The following is a 19,926-nucleotide window of genomic DNA, read 5'->3' as shown; positions in this document are numbered from 1 at the left end:
ATTATCATTAATAATAATAATAATAATAATAATTTATTAATTAAATTGTTTTTTTATTGTTGTTATTAATTTATTATTTTGTATTATTATTGTTTTTTAATAGTATTGTATCCTTATTATTTGTACTGTAGTTGTTATTGATATCATGAAATATATACTTAGTATACTTAGTATACTTATATACATAGTATAACAAAAATATGTGGCCTTTGGGGAGTTTGGGTGGTCTGGAGTCTGATTCTACTATTTTACTTCCTTGGAATAATGTAAGTAAGTAGTAGTAGTAGTATTTATTTATTTATTTATTTATTTATTTATTTATTGAGGGCATTTAGCAGACGTTTTTGTCCAAAGCGACTTACAATAAGTGCATTTTACTCGAGAAAGAGAAACCACAATATATCCTAGTCGATATAGTAGGAAAGATTAAAAAAAATAATAATAATAGTTTCAGGCTCTCATTTGAGCATAGTGGCTGCTACATTGCAAGGACAAGTGCGTAGTAAGTATTACAATATAAGTGCTAGTGAACATACAAGTGCATGCGAGTGCATTGTTTATTTATTTTTATTTTTTTGTTTTGTTTTGTGAGTGTGTGTGTGAGGGATGGGGGGGGGTTAGGATGTGGAGTCAAGGTGAAGTTTGAACAGGTGGGTCTTGAGTCTCTTGCGGAAAGTAGTGAGTGACTCTGTTGTTCTGACGTTGGCCGGGAGCTCGTTCCACCACTGAGGCACCAGAACAGAGAAGAGTCGTGACTTTGCTGAGCGAGCACTGTTTGCTCGTAGCGATGGCGGTACCAGCCGGCCAGCTAAGGTAGTGGAGCGGATTGAACGCTCTGGGGCGTGTGGTCTGACCAGCATTTGGAGGTAGATGGGTGCAGTTTTTTGACAGCCTTGAAGGCCAGTAGCATTGTCTTGTAACTTGTTGGTAAGTTGAACACGAAGCGTGCTGCGGCATTCTGGATACGCTGCAAGGGTTTGATCGCAGAGGCAGGGAGTCCAGTCAGGAGGGAGTTGCAGTAGTCCAGGTGGGAGATGACAAGTGCTTGGACCAAGAGCTGTGTTGCTTCCTGCGTGAGGAAAGAGCGGATCCTGCGGATGTTGTAGAGCGCAAATCTAAAGGATCGGGCCACAGCAGTAATGTTTGGGGAGCCGGATAGGTCGTTGTTGAGGATCACGCCCAGGTTCCCTGCGATCGATGAAGGTGATACTGTGAAGTCCTCGACAGTGACTGACAGGTCCATGTGAGAGCAGTCCTTCCCTGGGATGAAGAGTCGCTCGGTCTTCTCTAGGTTCAGCTCGAGGTGATGTTCAGTTGTCCAAGTGTCTGCCAGACACTCGAGTGCAGTGTGGATGTTGGGGGATGGAGGAAAAGAGAGGAACAGTTGGGTGTCATCTGCTTAACAATGGTAAGAGAAACCATGTGAGGTGATCACTGAGCCTCGTGATCTAGTGTATAGGGAGAACAGAAAGGGTCCTAATACTGAGCCTTGGGGGACACCAATGTCGAGAGTGCAGGGTTTGCACAGGGAGCCGTTCCAAGTGACCTGGTAGGTGCGGTTTGTCAGGTAGGATCAGAACCAGGATAGAGCAGAGTCAGTAATGCCAAGGTCAGCGAGAGTGGAGAGGAGGATTTGGTGGTTTACTGTGTCGGACGCAGCAGACAGGTCGAGGAGAATGAGGACGAGAGAGACGATGCTCTGGCAACGACTCAGTCACAGAGGGGAGGGCCGCCTCGGTGGAGTGTGCAGTCCTGAAGCCTGACTGATGGGGGTCAAGGAGGTTGTTTTGAGAAAGATAGGAGGACAGTTGGTTGTAGGCGGCACGTTCCAGGGTTTTAGAAAAAAATGAAAGAAGAGATACAGGTCTGTAGTTTTTGATGTCAATTGGGTTAACGGGTGTTTCTTTAGGAGTGGCTTTATTGTAGCAGTCTTGAAAGCTGTTGGAAAAAAGTAGTCGTAGTAGTAGTAGTAGTAGTTAGTAGTTGTAGAACAATATCCCTTTTACTACAGAGTAATATATTTATAAATTGTTGAAACAAATTCTGCTTATTTCAGCTTATACTCTCCACATATCCGACAACAGAGACCAAATCAACGTGATCACGATGATCTATCTCTCGCTATTACTTTTGGTCATTCTCATGATTGATCAACATTTGAGTTTTGGCTTTAGTATTAAATATTGAGACTATGCCTTCACGTTTGAATACTGGAGACAAGGGTTATGCCCAGGGTGATTAGGTTGTATTAGGTTTATTTGCGTATTGAAAGTAACTGATACTTTCCATAGTTTTTTTAAATGTAATTATTTTCTATTTATTTTTTCAATACCTTTACTTGTAATAACATACAATATTTGTGGTAGTAATGGTACTTTTGAAGAAGAAGAATCTTTAATTATCACACAACACACCACACTACAGCACATGCACACACTGTGGCCGGTGAAATGGTTCCTCTGCATTTAACCCATCCTGGCTTGTCCTTCCTCCGGGGGGGCAGCCAGGAGCAGTGGGCAGCATTCGTGGACGTGCCCGGGGACCTGGTGACGAGTGTCCATCGCTGGTCAGACGATGATGTGTGCATGTTTTTGGTAACGTCCTTACTGACGTTAGGTGGAGGAAACCCCATGTGAGCACGGGGAGAACATGCAAACTCCACACAGAAAGACCTATTTGGGAGATAACCCGCCCGGAGCACGGTGCCAACAGCAATGCACTGCTGCCTCACATTGAAAATACAGTGAGTTCATATAGTTTTTGTGTCATTTGTCAATATTTTAGTCAATAGATATGAATATACATCAAATGGCTTTAAAACAACAGCAAAACAATGGATGGGAATTTATTATTAGAAAAAAAAAAGTGTTCGGGAACTTAAACAGTCAAACCCAGACAGAAACGTCAACATAAAACACCCTTTTATTATCTCCCGAACTCAAGTCACATTTCTCACCGTGACATTCCGTCTCAGAGAACCAAGGTTTTCCAAAAACGATGTCGCTGCATAACAGGTTCCACACAAACAAGAAGCATCAGTAGTTCACGCAGTCTAATAACAGCTCAACACAAAGAGAACAGAAATAAATCATCGAAGCGATATTATTGTGTGTAAGGGTGTGTGTGTGTGTGTGTGGGTTTTTCTTTTTTGTGTTTTCAAGCAACCGAGAAAACTGTAAATCGAACGACTCGGCTGTTGACTCTCCAAATCTCCAATCTCTGCTGTAGTTTTTTTTGTTGTTGTTTTTTTTTGTTTTCTGAAAGCACCAAATATGGCTGTGCTGTGCTGTGCTGTGCTGTGCTGTGCTGTGCTGTGCTGCGGAACAGACTGTGCCGATATCCAATCACAACATTTCCACAGGTTATTTTTTTTTAAATGTTTTTGCTCCTTCAGCCGTCCAGGGATTGAACTCAAGCTGCAAGGGTGTTTTACTGTGAAAACAAAATAATGATCATCTCTAAATAATGAATGAGAGACGGCATGCAACGCCGCTGTGTTTGAAGGAAGGGATAACGTACAGCCAGCCGGTCATTTACTCAAAATAACCCCGGGGTATTTTGAGATAATGACTGGCTGGTTATGACTGGTTGAAATGTTATAACTAGTACACCCAGTTTAGAAAAATAGTTCCACAGTAAAGTAACATTAATAACACAGACCAGCGGCCGTTATTCAGAAATAACTGACCCCTGATTACCGCTATTGGCCAATCAGAATCGAGTCTTCCACAGAGCCGTGTTTTTTATACAATCAAAACCCTACAGACTTTGCATTTCAACTGAATGTACCAAATCTACACACACAGCAAAGATGGGGTGGAGTACATTTCCATTGAAAAAAAATATGCACATTACACATGGTATGTATAGAAAATGTATTTTTCTTTTAAGGTCCCAAATGCAGAGAATGCATTGGCATCAAAAGTCCTTGTCCCAACCGGAGAACTCTTCGTCAGCCTTAGCCTGGTCATAAGGGAAGCGGTCGAAATTGATGTAGCAGGGGCCCTAATGGAGAGAAAGAAGGAGAGATAACTGGAGTTTTTGGAATCAAAGCCCCAAAAATAACACACCATCAATGAAGATTATTATGGGGGGAGGTACGCCCCTGGGAACCTGCAGTTGCCTCGAAACCGACCATTTTGACTTACCTTTCGAATTAGCCGGACCGTGGGCGCCTCCAGTTGCCCAACACGCAGCTTGTGCCAGTTCATGCTGCTGAACCACCTGATACGTGACCAAACAAAACAACAACGTAATCTGTAGAGGGATTAAGATGAGCTCTGCAAAGGACAGTCCTCGGTGAAACGGAGGCCGACAGCGATAAACAGGCCCCATGGGAAAACAGTGGCGGGTACACCGGTGTATGTGGAAAGAACACCAATAAATATGCTCCGAGGATTATGCTCATGGACCATGGGGAAACAGAGGCCGTTTCTGGAACTGCGGCCTCCATATGCTGTGCATCGTGTAAAAATAACGATTCTATGTAGATAAACCAAAAAAAAAAAAATGGGGCGAGCAAATCTATAGCGTACGTATATTGAAATGTTTACCTGTGGTGTCGAACGTCTTTAATTCCGTTCTTGGTGTTCCCTAACCTTTGACCTGGCCGCGGCCTGGACAGAACACAAAGCATTTTGCAACATATTTCAGTTCCCCTGAACCTAAAATATATTTGAAGAAGGTGTGTGTCGACGCAACGTATACAACTTTAAGCAGGCGGCGCCCCTCTTTGCTTATTTAGAGTGCATGCCCGGTTATACCTGCACAACTTGCTGATGATGGACTTTGCCGCCTCGCTCAGATACGCAGGGTACTTCAGCACTCCGTCCAAAATCTTGGCATAGATCTTCTGGGGCTCGGAGCTCGAGAATGGGGGGCTGCAGAGCAAAGGAAAAGATAACAATAAAAAACAGAGAGCAGAGCAGAGCTTTACAGGATCCGGTTATTTGCTGTGTAGGCCTTTTCTGTGAAAGCTGGGGGGGGGGTCGGGGTGGCACGCCTTCTGTGAGCATGCATATGATTTGGCTCTTTGCTTTGCAGGGCTGTTTGAAAAGCAGTGTCCATACAGGCATGCCGCCTCCTGCTGGACAATGCCAGGTACTGGCTCAAATTCATGGAATGAAATTAAAAACCACCAAAGATTTCCCAGCAGCAATATAAGGAAAATGGTTTTGATCATCCAGAAGTACTTTTGTCAGGGAATGAAGCTTGTAGTGTATCCCACTTTTTCTTTTTAATTATTGTTGTGAAATTTTTTTTTTTTTGTTTTTTTTCCCTTATATGCGCTTTCTTCGCTTGTGTTTACAAGCGAAGAAAGAACCTGTACAAAAGAGACCGTGCTGTGGTTCAGGAACAAGCTTTGTGGGAGACGTGTTGTGTGAAAAGCAGGACTGTCTTGTCCTGACCTCGGCCTCCACCTACAATCACCTTGAAGCAAAACACAACAAGCCCCTGACAATCGCTCTATTTAGTGTTTCCCCAAACACACCAGGGGCAGCAGCCAGGGCTGCAAAAGCAGGAACTGACAATAACATGGTTCTGTTTTGTTTTGTTTGTTTTTTTCAAGAGGACTTTTCAGCTGTGCTCTCTATGTAATGCTTTATCAACCCTTAAAATCAAATCTAAGAAAGTGTAAGACAAAAAAGTTGTTTGTGACCGTTGTCTACAGTCAGACATTTTTTTTTAAATCATGATTGATACATAAATATGGAAAAAAAAGATGTGAAATGAAAACAACTGTAACTGAGGGCAAAGGTAAAGTAAAAATACTCTAATACCACTACTCTGTTCCTGTTGTTGTTGTGGTTGTTGTTATTTTATTGTTTATTTTGTTATTTACTATTAGTAATAGTAGTATTGTTATTTTTAAGTTTTGTTATTTTTGTTGTTGTTGTTTATTGATTTGGAGTTGTGTTTGTGTTGCATTTATTTATTTGTGTATTTATTTATTTGTTTATTAGAGTAGTAGTAATTGTAGTACTAAAACCACCACTACCAGCAGTAGTAGTAGTAACACCCTATTTATTTTATATATTTATTGTAGTATTTTTTGTTTGTTGTTGTTGTTGTTGTTGTTGTTGTTATTTATTTGTGTATTTATTTATTGCAGGACTATTTGTAGTATTGTTGTTGTTGTTATTTATTTGTGTATTTATTTATTGCAGGACTACTTGTAGTGTTGTTGTTGTTGTTGTTGTTGTTGTTGTTGTTGTTGTCGTTGTTGTCGTTATCCTGTTTTGTTGTTGTTTTTATATTGATGTTGTCCTCTTACAGTATATTGTTGGTGTTGTTGCAGTTGATGTTGTTGTTGTTATCTTTGTTGTGTTGTTATTGTTATGTTGATGTTTTGTTGTTGTGGTAGTTCTACCTTCCTGCCAGTAGCTCGTAGATCAGGATTCCCAGGGACCAGAAGTCCACTGCGAAGTCATGACCCTGGTTCTGGATGATTTCGGGGGCCATGTACTCAGGAGTCCCCACGAACGAGTAGGTCTTCTCCCCCCGCACCATCTCTTTGGCAAACCCAAAGTCCACCTGCATAGCGCACACACACACACACACACACACACACACACACACACACACACACACACACACACACACACACACACACACAAATATTCTGTTTTAGTTGGGGGGTGTGAATGATTGAACAAAATGAAGACCCGCAGGACACACACACATACACACACACACACACACACACACACACACACACACACACACACACACCAGTTTGACGTAGCCCTGAGCGTCCAGCATCAGGTTTTCGGGTTTCAGGTCTCGGTACATGATATTCTTCTTGTGCAGGTATGCGTAGGCCTCCACCACGCAGGCCGTGCAGAACACAGCCACCGGCTCAGTGAAACGCCCTCTGAGAATCAGGAATAAGGAAAGAAAGAAGAAGAAGAAGTTAATGGGGAACTTTCCTTTCTACCCGCCCCCATGTTTTTGTCTTGTGTCGTGGGACCGCTGGTTCTGATCCACGGAACAACACCCAAAATAAATTATTTGAGAAAATGTAATGCACCAGACTCGAAACTAGACGGACATGAATTGTCTAGTTTTATCCTCCAGACGAAATATAATTAAACAGTGGGTGTTAAAAGCATGAATTTCCGTAATTTGGCAACCGCAGTTAGATTTGATGGCATCCACGCAGACACTTGTTTCCACTTTTTTTCATATTTCGATTTTTGAGAAAATTGTCTGAGCCCTATTTGTCTAGGTTTTGTTATGTCTCAAAGGTCTATGTAACCATCTAGCTCAAGGTCAACCCTTTCTATTTAATCTACTGATATGTATGAAGAAAAAAAACCTGCCCATTGTTAAAAAGAAAACGTCTCTTCTTTTCTTATGTTTCAATCTTTTCTTTAACAGGAATGCTGTAGTTGACGCCCCCTCACTCCTGACTGTAATTTACATGGAATAAAGGTGTTCTTAGAATTACTGTGCAACACATTGTCAAGGCTCTTTGGACAATAGAAGAGTGCCAACGAGACAAACATTTCCAGTTAGTCGATCAAACGCCAACAACAAAAAAAGGTCTGCTGTTTTTTTCCTCACACTTCCTTTAGTTTGGTCCAGATCTCCCCTCCGGCGCAGAACTCCATTACCATGTAGATGTAGCGCGTGTCCTTGATGGCGGCGTGAAGCCTAGGCACAGAGAAATATCATGAAAAACATTATCCCGCCTCTCTTCGCACCAATGAGATCAACTAACTCCTATTAACCTTCGTCCATCTTTAATTCAGTCTCGCCAACCTGACAATAAAGTCGCTCTGGAGGGCTTTGAGGATCTTCTTCTCAAACAGCACGTGTTCCTCCTGTCGCTTGGCAACGATGTGCTTCTTGCTGACCCGTTTCATGGCGTAGTATTTCCCACGCTGTATGGTGGTCACCTTAAAATAAAATTGAATAAATAAATAAATAAATCTAGTACACAAGACGGCTGGGTATTGTTTAAAAAATTACGTTACCAGTATCCTTAAAGTGATACCGATACCAATAGAGTACTTCATTCTATACCTTTTTTTCCTACTTTGCATTACGTAAATGGAAACATTCAGTTGTGTCGAACGCCACCACTCCTCCCCATCCAAATGAATTTTAAACTCATATGTTTTGAAAGTGTTAAGATGATTGAAATATTTATTAAATAACTGTACAAAACTGTACAATGACGTATCTTTAAACAAATAGCCGCCCGACTGTGGTTTTAAGACAGACTTGAAAAATTGTGAACGTATCCTTTAAGTGACACAACTAGACAGCTAGACTGTTGTAGCTGTTGCTGCGGTGGTGGGGCAATCACACGTCGCATTAAATCGAAGAACGCTGGCGGTGACTGACTGCGAGCAAAACCATAGAAATAGACGTCTTTTTTTAAAACTGGGTACAGAAAGGATTGAATGCAGGTATCGTTTGACCGGAGAGGTTTCCATACTACTTGGTATTATATATCCAGCCCTAGTAACAGTCACTGTCAGTTATTTCTGAATAATGACCACTGTCACAGGCAACCTCTTCTCTGACTGGTTTCATGCGCCTCATTTCATTACATTACATTGCAGTGCATTTAGCAGACGCTTTTATCCAAAGCGACTCACAATTATTCAAACACCGGACGCAGCCATCAGGAGCAATTAGGGGTTAAGTGTCTTGCTCAAGGACACTACAACAAGCTAGCAGGAGGAGCCTGGGATCGAACCAGCAACCTTTAGATTACTAGACGACCAGCTCTACCTCCTCCTCCTACCCATTTCATTTCACATCATCAATATTCCCTCTCAATCTATTATTTTATTTAGTAAGTAGGCGCGTAATAAGCGGGATAATGTGCAGCCAGCCAGTCATTATTGTAAAATAACCCCTTCAGAGTCTGGGTCCTGATTACTCCGTCCGGCTGGCTGCACATTATCCCTTACTTAATACCTAGACACTCACTCACACAAACGTGCACGCACCAGCTCAACGCGGCCAAAACCGCCCAGTCCGAGAGTGACGGGCTCCCCCTGAAAACGCCCCTCCTGGTAAAGCACGGGAAGCAAGTCCTTAAGCTTGAGCGAGGAGCTGGGACTGAAAGGAGAAAGAGAGCAGAAGGAAATTGAAGGAATAGTACCATAGAGGTCGCTATTTAAAGTGGGTGGAACCACCGATCAAGCATCACTCATCATCTCAGTTCTTTTAGCAGCATTTAAAGAGCAACAAAACCCATCTCTTCTTCGGGTTGCGCACTCTCACCTTGACTTCTCTGGAGTTTCTGCCTCCTGCAGAACCTTGGAGCTGGAAATGGACAAACCACAACAACGATGTACAGGAGAAAAGCCATTACATTGAAGCATTTATTTTTTTCCTTGTTCCCAAAGATATGTTGTGAAACATTAAGGGTAAATAAGGTGACTGCAGAGTACGTACTCATCAAACAGCTCCAAGTGCTCAATGGGAATAGTCTCCTCAAACACTCTGGGTTCAAAGAAAAGGGAATTCAGTCAGTGTCTGGACAAATCAAACACAGAGAAGAACCTCGGCACTAAACTGACCCTTCAGCTTGGAGGCCCTGGAGGGACGAACACGGATGAAATTATTTCATAGAATTTCTCATATAGTCAAATAGAAATATGTGGCGTTCATTCAGGCTTTTTAAAGGGGAGTGTGGCAGTTTCAAGTGGCATTGTCAGGGACCTCTGGCATCAGGCTTGTAGACACACCAGTTTATTGTACAGAGTTGGCCAGCTGGAATTATCCCAGGAGCAGATAGACATGTGTCATGACACAGGCTCCGATCCTGAGTGTGTGTGGGGATGGGGGTTTTACCTGCTGCTCATTAGGCCAAGCAACGAGCAGCAGGTATGCAGCCACACTGATCCTGGGTCCCCAATTATCTAGATTCAGGTCAGGTATGGCTGCTCAAACCACATCATCCCCACACCACAGGGACCTATTATTAAACTCAGTTTTTCAGTGCTTGTGCACATACATTTGGGTCTGTGTTGGGCCCACTAACACACAAACTGTGAAACTGTGAAAAACAGCTCTGTTTTGGAACAGGATGTTATAGAGTATATATAGTATGTTAGAATGGCTCGAATGCATGGCTTGAGTAGTATTTTCGGCAGCAAACTTCCAAAACATGTTTTGGGGGCCCTAGAGACTTAACTCGTGTAAAAAGCAGCATACAGTAATAGGTCCCCTTTAGGGTATGGAAGGTTGGGTGGGACTCACTCCTTGTCGATGGAAAAGCATGTGACGGGGCCATCGGCGGTGCACGTGGCCGTCCTCAGGACCTCCCTGCAACGGACAACAGTTACAGTTACAAAACTGATTTCTACACTGTATCTAGTTGCTGGCTTTAGTTTGGGGTAGAACCGGTGACTTCTGTGTCACCGGCTGCACCCCGCCGGCTGCACCACAAGTGCTGCAACATGTTTTGCATACTGCTTTGAACTCACAAAATATGCTCAAAATGCTCACCCTAATCCCTAACTGCCGGGTTATGCTGCTCAACAGTTTTTAATAAAAAAAAAATCTATCTATCGTATAATATTGGCAATATACAGTGCCCTACACATCCTTTCTTTACCATTTTACCACTGTTTACAATAATCCACCTTTAGGTAACAGGTAAACAGACGCCAAAACAGCTTCAAATGAATTGCTATCAGGAGAATTTCAGGGTGAATTAGTCGTTCAGTTCTTTGAGACATGCTGACCCCGGAGGCCATTAATCGCCGCGGGTTGGACGTAAACAGACAGGTTAAACAGCCAAAAAACATCAGCATTGACAGCTGCCAAGGAGTAATGAGCGAGAGCCTCGCTGCACAATGTTCCCACAGCCCACCTCACGTACGGCTGTTGCCATGGTTACCGTATAAGGGCCTGCTCTCCGAAGTGCTGCCCTTTTTCCATCCTGCGAATCTGCTTCTGGTATCCATTCACATTCTTACTCACCAGAACCTTACAGCATCAACACAACACAAAGGAGAGGCTTTAAACTCCCCAAGTATGGTATTCATAATTTGTATTATATATACAGTGGTACCTTGAGTTACGAGCACACTAACATACGAGTTTTCCGAGTTACGAGCTGTCCTTCCGTCGATTTTTTTGTATGGATTTGCGAGCAAAAATGTGAGTTACGAGGAGCGAGCTTCAGGTGCACCACCGCTGGTTGGCGCGGCGAGCGAGTGCGGCCAGCAGCCCGCGTCTCACTCCTTCACTTCATGTGTTTACCTGAGCGTGGAAGCATATCTTTTGTGTTTTGTGCACGCGATTTGTGCTTTTTGTGCTTTTTATCTTGCCAAAAAAAACTATTTCTAACCATGGGTCCTAAGAAAGTAAGTGCTGGGAAGAAGAGGCGGATGATTTCGATTGAATTAAAGCATGAAATCATAGAAAAACATGAGCGAGGTCTTGCGTGTGATGGAATTGGCGAGGCAGTGTGATCTTAGTACTTCTACGATATGTATCATACCGAAGCAGAAGGAGACGACAAAGGGTATTACGCCAGCCAAGGGCGTTAAAATAATGTCTAAGCTGTGGAACCGCTGTCTATAAAAAGAAGGAGAATCTGCTGTTGGTGTGGTTGACGGAGAAGCAGCTCGTAGGAGATAACGTGACGGAGGGTATCATCTGCGAGAAGGCAGAAGAGAGATCTGCACATTATCTTTTATTGTGTTTTATGTTTTTATACAATATTTGTTGTTTATAAATATATTTTTCTTATTTAAAAACACGTAACAAAAAAAATGGGGTGTTTTTTGGGGGGCTGGAACGGATTAATGGCATTTCAATTAATTTCAATGGGGAAAATTGATTTGCTATCATGCAGATTGAATTACGAGCTCTGTCACGGAACGAATTAAACTCGTAAGTCAAGGTACCACTGTATACTGTATATTAAAAAAACACTTGAAACTGGATTAAATGTTTAATTTGCTATAACAGTCTGATGCTCCACCTCTCCTTTGAGAATGATGTAGAACGTGTTTGCTTCCGTTCCCTCTCGAACTATGACGTCCTTGTCCTGGTACTTCACCTGGGAAATGGATAAAAAGGGAGGACAACAACATCAGTCCATAACCATATTTGACATTCTTGCACCAAATAAAGTCATTTATTCGTATCACAAAGAAGTCTAGCGCTCGCAGGAAAAGTCTGAAGGTGTTCTTAATATTTGTATTCGAAAGCTAGTTCAGTGATCTCCTACCTCCTCCATGGAGTCAATGATCTTGGACAACTGGACGTCGTTGAGGTCCTTCAGGGTCCGAGACCTAAGGAATGCCACCAGGAAACATAAGGAGCCCTCAAAATCTACAAAATGTTATCATATGCCATATCCTCAAGCCAAAAAAAAAAGAACCCAAAATGCAATTGTTAATGTTATTAATTATTATCAATAAATAAATAAATAAATCAGCAATTAAATTACCCATTTTAAAACATCCCAAAATATTATTGTAAATATTTCATAATAGCCATTTTCACAATAATCCAGCTCCATTTGATTCATTTTTAAGTCATAATAAACCATTTTGGTCCTCCATAATAAGATCACTGCAGCCAAATTCCCCCACGCTTACGTCTTCAAGAAGCCCATCAGCTGCTCGCGCTTCTTCTTGGATTTATTGGTGATGATGGTCCTGTACGTTTGCCTCTCCATGCACCACAGACGCACCACTGTCCTGGCTGGAAAAATGATGAAGGGACGGAGGGTGAAGTCAAGGCCAAGCGGCTTGGCTGAGGCACCAGTAAAGGACAATCCCATCCAAGACATTTATTAGTTATTTACTCCTATTAGGGGCGGACCTTTGACCGTGGCCGTGCGCTTGCAGTTGTACAGGATAGCCAGTTCCCCGAACACATCACCGCTGGTCAGGGTTCTGAGTTCCTGACCCGCCTGGGTCACCTGGAGCTCACCAGCTGAGAGAGGCAGAGACACAGAATGCTGCTTAGGACATAGAAAGTCAAGATTTATATTTTATACAATGGAAAAATTTGGATTATTAATAAGGTATACCCCTGATTTACACCAGCGGGATGAAATAAGGTTTAAACTGTATGAAAAATATTAAAGTAGAATCCATTGGATTCTTTTATTTTTAATGGCATTTTATAAAATGCAGCCATTCAATGTATTTGCGTAATGTATGTGCTCCCTCATTACTGTTTCCATTTATGACGGTGGGGTCTGCCACAAATATTTAAGTAGCTCTCTTTGAGTGAAGACAAGGATAAGTCCGGGTGTTGAAGATGTCGTTTTGAGTGGAATTCTGGGACACAGACAATCTTGTGGTTTTCCACTTTAAGAAAGTATCCTGGTTTAAACTCGTGTCCTATGTTTTTTTTTTGGCCTACCTGCCACTATGTACATTCCGTCTCCTTCAGATCCCTCTTTGATGACGTCGCTCCCGGGGCTGAAGTCGCACGCCACCAGCAGATCCACCATCATCGCCGTCTGCTCGTCGTCCAGGCGGCTCAGGAAGTCGTTCTTCTGGATCGATTTGACGATGAGACTCGCCTCGCTGGAGATCGCAAGAGGACAAAACGCTATGGCTTTGGAGAAGGTCTTGGAAAACCTTCCATTTAACTCCCTTCAAAGGACACAGGCTTTCTCAACCTCTGACCTGACACTCTTCTTGACCCTGGCGCGTGTGATCTCCAGGTTTTCGGGGATCGGCTCCGGGGCCATGACGGCCGCACGGCTCTTCCTGACCTCCGCATTGGCCTCGTTACTGCACGGGGAGGGAAACTCTGAAATACAGTGAATTAAAAAGTTGCCTTTTTGGCCAAGAGGTGGGTATTTGTCCCTGTCCATGTCTATGTTTTTTTATATTGTGTTATAATATATTGTAATATCTTAGATTAGATTAGATATATGTTTTTCAAGATGTTTTTAGATGTTTGTTGTTCAATGTTATGCTATATTGTATTGCATCGAATGGCATTATATTGCATTCGATTAGAATATATTATATTAGATTAGATTAGATTAGATTAGATTAGATCCAGTTTTTTTCTCCTTTTATCTCCTTGGGGCACATTTTGCAAATGAACCATGTACATCCATATGTGCATGATAATTTAGCTACACTTTAGCCTCTCACCAAGATCTTCATAATTACTCTGCAGCTCCTGCAGCAGTTTCTCTTTCTCCTGGAGTCGATGCTCTACAAGGGAAACAGTCAAAGGAACACACTTTGTGTAAACATCACTGACCACACAAATTTTCAGCCGAACCCCTTCTTTCGCCGTTATTTCCTATTCAGGTTTGATGCTTTTTGTTTCCTACCCAGGTCTTTATTTTGCTTCTGCAGCTCTTGGTTGATGTCACATTGTTTCTGCAGCTGCTGCCTCAGCTCCTCCAGTTGCTTCTCCATGACTAAAGGAAATTAATTGTAGAGTGACACATGAGTCATCATGGTATGTGCACTATCTAAAGACCATGCAGGGATGGATTTCCTCAATATGTACTTGGACACACCCAAAACACAAAACACATCCACGTGCCCACTTGCAAAAGTGCTGAGGCCTGAAAAATATGCTGAGGGTACTCAAGCATGAGGGTGGGTGTGTGCGCTTGTCACACTTTCCATAATCTGCAAACTGTTAAGGTACAAAGATAATATGACAGATGCATCGTAGTAGAGATTGATAAGTTTGGAGTAACAATCCCTGAATGTTTCATCCCTTGGGCTGTCGGTATTCAGCCTGCGCCCAGCATGAACTCCACTGAATAATGCAAAACAATGACAGGCTCTCAGCAGGGGGCGCTCTGTCTGCTGTCCCACCCTGCCGGCTTCATGCTTTTAAATAGAATACAGTTGGAAGAGAGTCATAGTAAAGATAAACCCAGCGGTGGAGAGAACCTATGTACATTTTTCACTTACTTATGTACTGACTTAAATATATTCAGTTTCGGCGACATTAGACAAATGTTTTTTACTGTACTAAATTTCTAACACACTAATTTATAAAAAAATAAAAATAAATCTAGATTTATATTTATACATATCAAAATCAGAGAGAAAATGAGGGAAAAGTAATTCATAGTTTTCATGATTTATTTTTATTATTTATCATTTATAAATGCAAATTACTACAGTTTGACACCAGTTATACTATTTGTTGTATTGGATTAGATATCATCTGCAGAAAAAAATGTACAGTAGCACTATGCGTATGTGTATGTGTATTATAGGCTCTGTTACATCAGGGCATGGGATATAACAATTATTTTCACTTATATACTTAAAGTATTTTTAAGAGCAAATACTTATATAGTTTTTCTTGAAATGTCAATGTGATACTTACACTTTTACTCGGGCAATGTAAAAGCGTTAAATAAAAGGTCTGAGTATTTCTTCCACCACTGGTCGTGATAACACTGAACACTAAACCTCCGTCGCGTTTTGGGAGAGTTAGGAGTTAAGAACCACAGAGGCCGCCCAAAACGGAGACTCGTTATGCAGGTACACCGATTCATTGACGCTTCTCTACTTAGCAAAGCACACGCACACGCACACGCACACGCACACGCACACGCACACGCACACACACACACACACACACACAATATTATTTCCACACCCACCCATACACACACCCACCCACCAGCCCAACCTAGTGATCTTTCCACGGATCGACAAAAAGCTCTGATTGCGACCGTCGACCGTCGTCTTCATTTGGAGCTTCATGCCCCTGTTGACACACCAAACATAAGGAACGGAAAAGCACAATCGCCAGGGTTACCCCGTCAATTAACCCCAACCCGACGCTTCCGCTGTACTTTCAGTTTGACCGCGAGCAACATGTTCCTCATGTGACCCCAATTACGACCTCCCTCCTATTCTGAACATTGGACGGAGCCACAGATTAGAGCCGGTGTCGAAACTCCTTCAAGTCACCGATCGATAGAACAACAAACGGAAAAGAGGGAAATGGCAAACAGGGTTATTGTTACAGGGAAGTGTATCCTTGGCGCCGGTGTTTTTAGTCATTTTAGTCATTTACACAAGTCAATACCAAGCTGATATTGTCCAAGATGTCAAAGCAGGTGATTCAGAGGTTTTGGTTTAAGTTCAACTTTCCCAATGTCACTTTCTTTGTAGGTCCCAAAGACTTAAAGAGAGAATAAAATCGAACTGTTGTATACCGTACTGTATATCTCCATGCTCACTTTATTCACATGCACTTTACAGGGATGTGGAAACCCTGGCCTCAAACAAGTCGAAACATAGACGTATTTTGAGACATTTATTTGAGACACATTATTTCTGAGATATCCTCATGTATTATATCATCGAATAGCACAAGCGACAACACAGAAAGAAGGCATTGTGAAGAAGGTAATAGTTTGTGTCTAGTTTTTAGTGAAATAAATAAGTATAGATTAACGTTTATAAATTGAATATAATATAATCAACATTTTAAGATTACGATGAAGATAAGATTCAATTTAATGTCAGGATGCTTGAAATTTCAATGGCATGTTGTCTTGCACCCACACATGCAGGTACCGTATGCAAGTTTGCACACACACACACACATACACACACACACACAAACACACACACACACACACACACACACACACTCAAATTGCACACTCTCCCTTTTTCTCAGAATTTGCTGCCATAGGAAAATAAGTGGTGGAAACATAAAATATCAAAGCCCTGGTGATGTATAGAAGTTAAAGATTTTCACTACATGAAAATACACAGGTACAACAACATGTACGTTCATATGAAATACAAAGTATTTCATATAAAGTAATTGAAATACTGACATTCTGTACTTTAATTGCATGTTATTTGTATCCCTTTCCAAATTACGTATAGTCCCAAAATATGGTACATACTGTACATAATGTCCAAATAATGAACGTCAGCTCTTTAGTTACAATCTGTCTACAATCTCCAATGCAAATATTAAAGAGACATAAACACTCACCTGTGGAAGTAGAGCGGAGATTTCTGTCCAGATTATGAATACATGAATCATGGGAACTTCCTTGGCCCTGTCGCTGCCAACGGAGATGTGAGTTCTCCTCCACCCCAGACACACCTATGCACACACACACACACATAGAAGCACACACACACACACACACACACGGTATTGTCACTGTCTGCTATCTCTGTGGTTTGACATGTGGTTTGTGTTTAATCTATTACCTCTCCACACCGCCCCTCACCTCACTTTTCTACCGTATGTCTCTCCCCTTTGCCATTGTCACCCTCCACCTCTCTCTCTCCCTCTCTCGCTCTCTCTCTCTCTCTCTCTCTCCCCCCCTCTCTGCCTTTCTCTCTCTCTGCCTCTCTCTCTCTCTAACACTCTATCCCTCTCTCTCGCCCCCTCTCTCCCCCCTCTCTCTGCATCTCTCTCTCTAACACTCTCGCTCCCTCTCTCCCTCCTCTCTCTCTCTCTCTCTCTCTCTCTCTCTCCCTCATTTTATCTGTCAATCTCAACAGTCCTGCTATTGAATCATTAACCAAACCTCCAGGCTCCTCCCATCCCATCAGGTGGGGGAACACACTGGATGTAAATGATGGAGAAACAGCATGTGGACTGGGAGAGAAAAGCAGCGAGTCAGGTTATAATGTGCATGGCTACATAAGTATTGTAGTGCAACAGAGTTATTCAATGATCAAAAAAAATGTCTGGGTTTATTTGTTATCGATTTGCGTTTTTGTTGTATTCCGTTTGCATGCAATTGCAATGGCAACTATGTATTTGTGACTTATTATGTGGATTTTACAGTTTTTCTCACTTGTTTACGCACGTTTTCTGAAAACATACCTCATATTCTCAGAACTCTACACAAAAATCCCAAAACGCACACACAAATACTCCACAAATCTCCTGTAAAATGAAACTCTGCATTCAAAATAGTGTTATGTCTTCTAAAAAATGATTTTGTGTTGAAATGACCCACACACACACATCATCATATGAACAGACATTTCTAAGAACCAATTGGACACTGATGTGCTCAATGTAAAACACTAGTGTGAATGGAAAACACTACTATGAATGTAAAACACTAGTATGAATGGAAAACACTACTATGAATGTAAAACACTAGTATGAATGGAAAACACTACTATGAATGTAAAACACTAGTATGAATGGAAAACACTACTATGAATGTAAAACACTAGTATGAATGGAAAACACTACTATGAATGTAAAACACTAGTACAGTATGAATGGAAAACACTAGTATAAATGCCTTATCGGAAGACGTATGTATTTTGCATGTTCAGGGTTATAGTAACTACGTATGTACAGTTGTCTGTTGTAAAATATTTTGTATGTTTTTATTCTCAAATATAAAACACACAAATATACTTATATATATTAACCAAATGTTATTTTTATTTTTTTTCCCAAAACACTGTATACATCCCAACAAAAACAAAGTTGGATGTGTAAAGTGTTCTACATACAGAACAAATAATAGAAAAATGTACTGTATACAGGAGTTATGTTTAGGGGTTATGGTTAATGATCAATAGTTACTCCATTGAGTACTGTATTGATATACAGTAATACAATACTATAATGAGAGTAGATTTCTTACCTATTCTAATTTCGGAAAGTTTGGACGATCAAAGCTATTGTAAACCTGCTCAAGTTTTGAGGAACTCTCTGCCCAGCCTCCCTCATTATTAGACCACGGTTGATTCGAGCTCTCCTTGGTCTTGCTCTTCATCCTCCTCATCCTCTTCCTCCCCGTCCTCCTCTTCTTACTCTCACTCCTCTTGCTGTGCCTCTCTCTCCTGTGTTGCCATCCATTGCTCCAAAACAGAAGAGCTCGACTGTGGCCCCTTTGTTACAGTAAACCTCTGATTGCAAATTGAACAATTGTGCAACATGTGCTTGCCCAAGTGTGGAGTTAGCGTGGATAGTGGGAAATTTAAGTTTAGCATTTTGAATGGCATGAACACCATGCACACCATGAACTAACCCTAAACACAAAAAAGTCAACAACAAAAAAGCGTGGTGTAGAACTGCAATCTGAGTGTGAAGCAGGAAATGTGCTTGCATTTTAGCAGAATTAGTTCAGGGGATTGGTACCTGAGTTCCAGGTTGTGGTCATTGTGTCTCGAGTACCAGTGTCAGTGTGTAAACAATTGAGAAAAGCTGTAATGGTAGATTGGTGTGTTAGCACTCTAATCAGGTGGAAAGGTGCTTTCTTGCCTTACAATGAATAGTTTTCTTTTGTTTTTGTTCTAGTTTTTCCGGTTAGGATTAGGGTTTTAAAATCAATCAATCTATCTTTTGAAATCACAAAATGATTTCAAAATTCAAAGAATTTCACTGTTTCAGCTCAAAAGAGTGAAAGGTAATGGCAAAAAGGAACAAAAAAAATTATATATAATATTACAAAAAATAAAATACCACAATATAATAACACAATAGTCCACATTATTATTATTATTATTATTATTATTATTATTATTGTTATTGTTATTGTTGTTGTTATTGTTATTGTTATTGTTATTGTTATTGTTGTTGTTGTTATATCATATTATATTGTATTTTATTATATCATATATATAATACATGGAAAGGATTGTATCCATGCTGGTGTGACATCTTGACATCTAATCTCGAATAGAATTCAAACAGTGGGGGAACATCGACTTTTTCATTCTGGTTTTCTACAGAAAGTGAGATGCCGTTAGATGGTTTCCAGGTTTCCAGGCCCCGCCGTCATTAAACAAATCTTAATGAGGCTGAAGGTTTAGCGTTGTGACAGGGTGTGGGCCTTTATCGTCCCCGGTTAATTATTGATAGCTTTCCTGGTTAATCAATCCCCCAGACACATCAGTGACCTGCCACTGAGATAAAAGGCTTTGGATTTTGGGTCAGAAACCCAGATGAGGGCCCAGCGCATGTTTCCACAATTAGACCAGCAAA

At 41.4% G+C, this 19,926-nt stretch overlaps 1 protein-coding gene across 1 annotated transcript; it reads right to left on the bottom strand.

The window, feature by feature from the left end:
- Positions 1-3,918: 3,918 nt before the first annotated feature.
- On the bottom strand, positions 3,919-14,378 carry prkg3 (protein kinase cGMP-dependent 3; the record flags this gene model as incomplete). The annotated part of the gene is made up of 21 exons (XM_080019510.1): positions 3,919-4,005; positions 4,149-4,224; positions 4,554-4,616; positions 4,764-4,880; positions 6,371-6,534; positions 6,733-6,874; positions 7,567-7,656; positions 7,765-7,901; positions 8,967-9,078; positions 9,244-9,285; positions 9,418-9,465; positions 10,225-10,290; positions 10,868-10,956; positions 11,960-12,037; positions 12,209-12,272; positions 12,582-12,687; positions 12,808-12,921; positions 13,357-13,523; positions 13,626-13,752; positions 14,106-14,168; positions 14,291-14,378. The coding sequence occupies 21 exons, from the start codon at positions 14,376-14,378 to the stop codon at positions 3,919-3,921; spliced, it is 2,040 nt and encodes a 679-aa protein (XP_079875636.1).
- Between the last annotated feature and the right edge of the window lie 5,548 nt (positions 14,379-19,926).

The sequence above is a fragment of the Zeus faber genome (genome assembly GCF_960531495.2).
Source record: "Zeus faber genome assembly, chromosome: 2".
In the NCBI taxonomy this organism is placed as follows: domain Eukaryota; kingdom Metazoa; phylum Chordata; class Actinopteri; order Zeiformes; family Zeidae; genus Zeus; species Zeus faber.
This window is presented reverse-complemented; position numbering and strand designations above follow the sequence as displayed.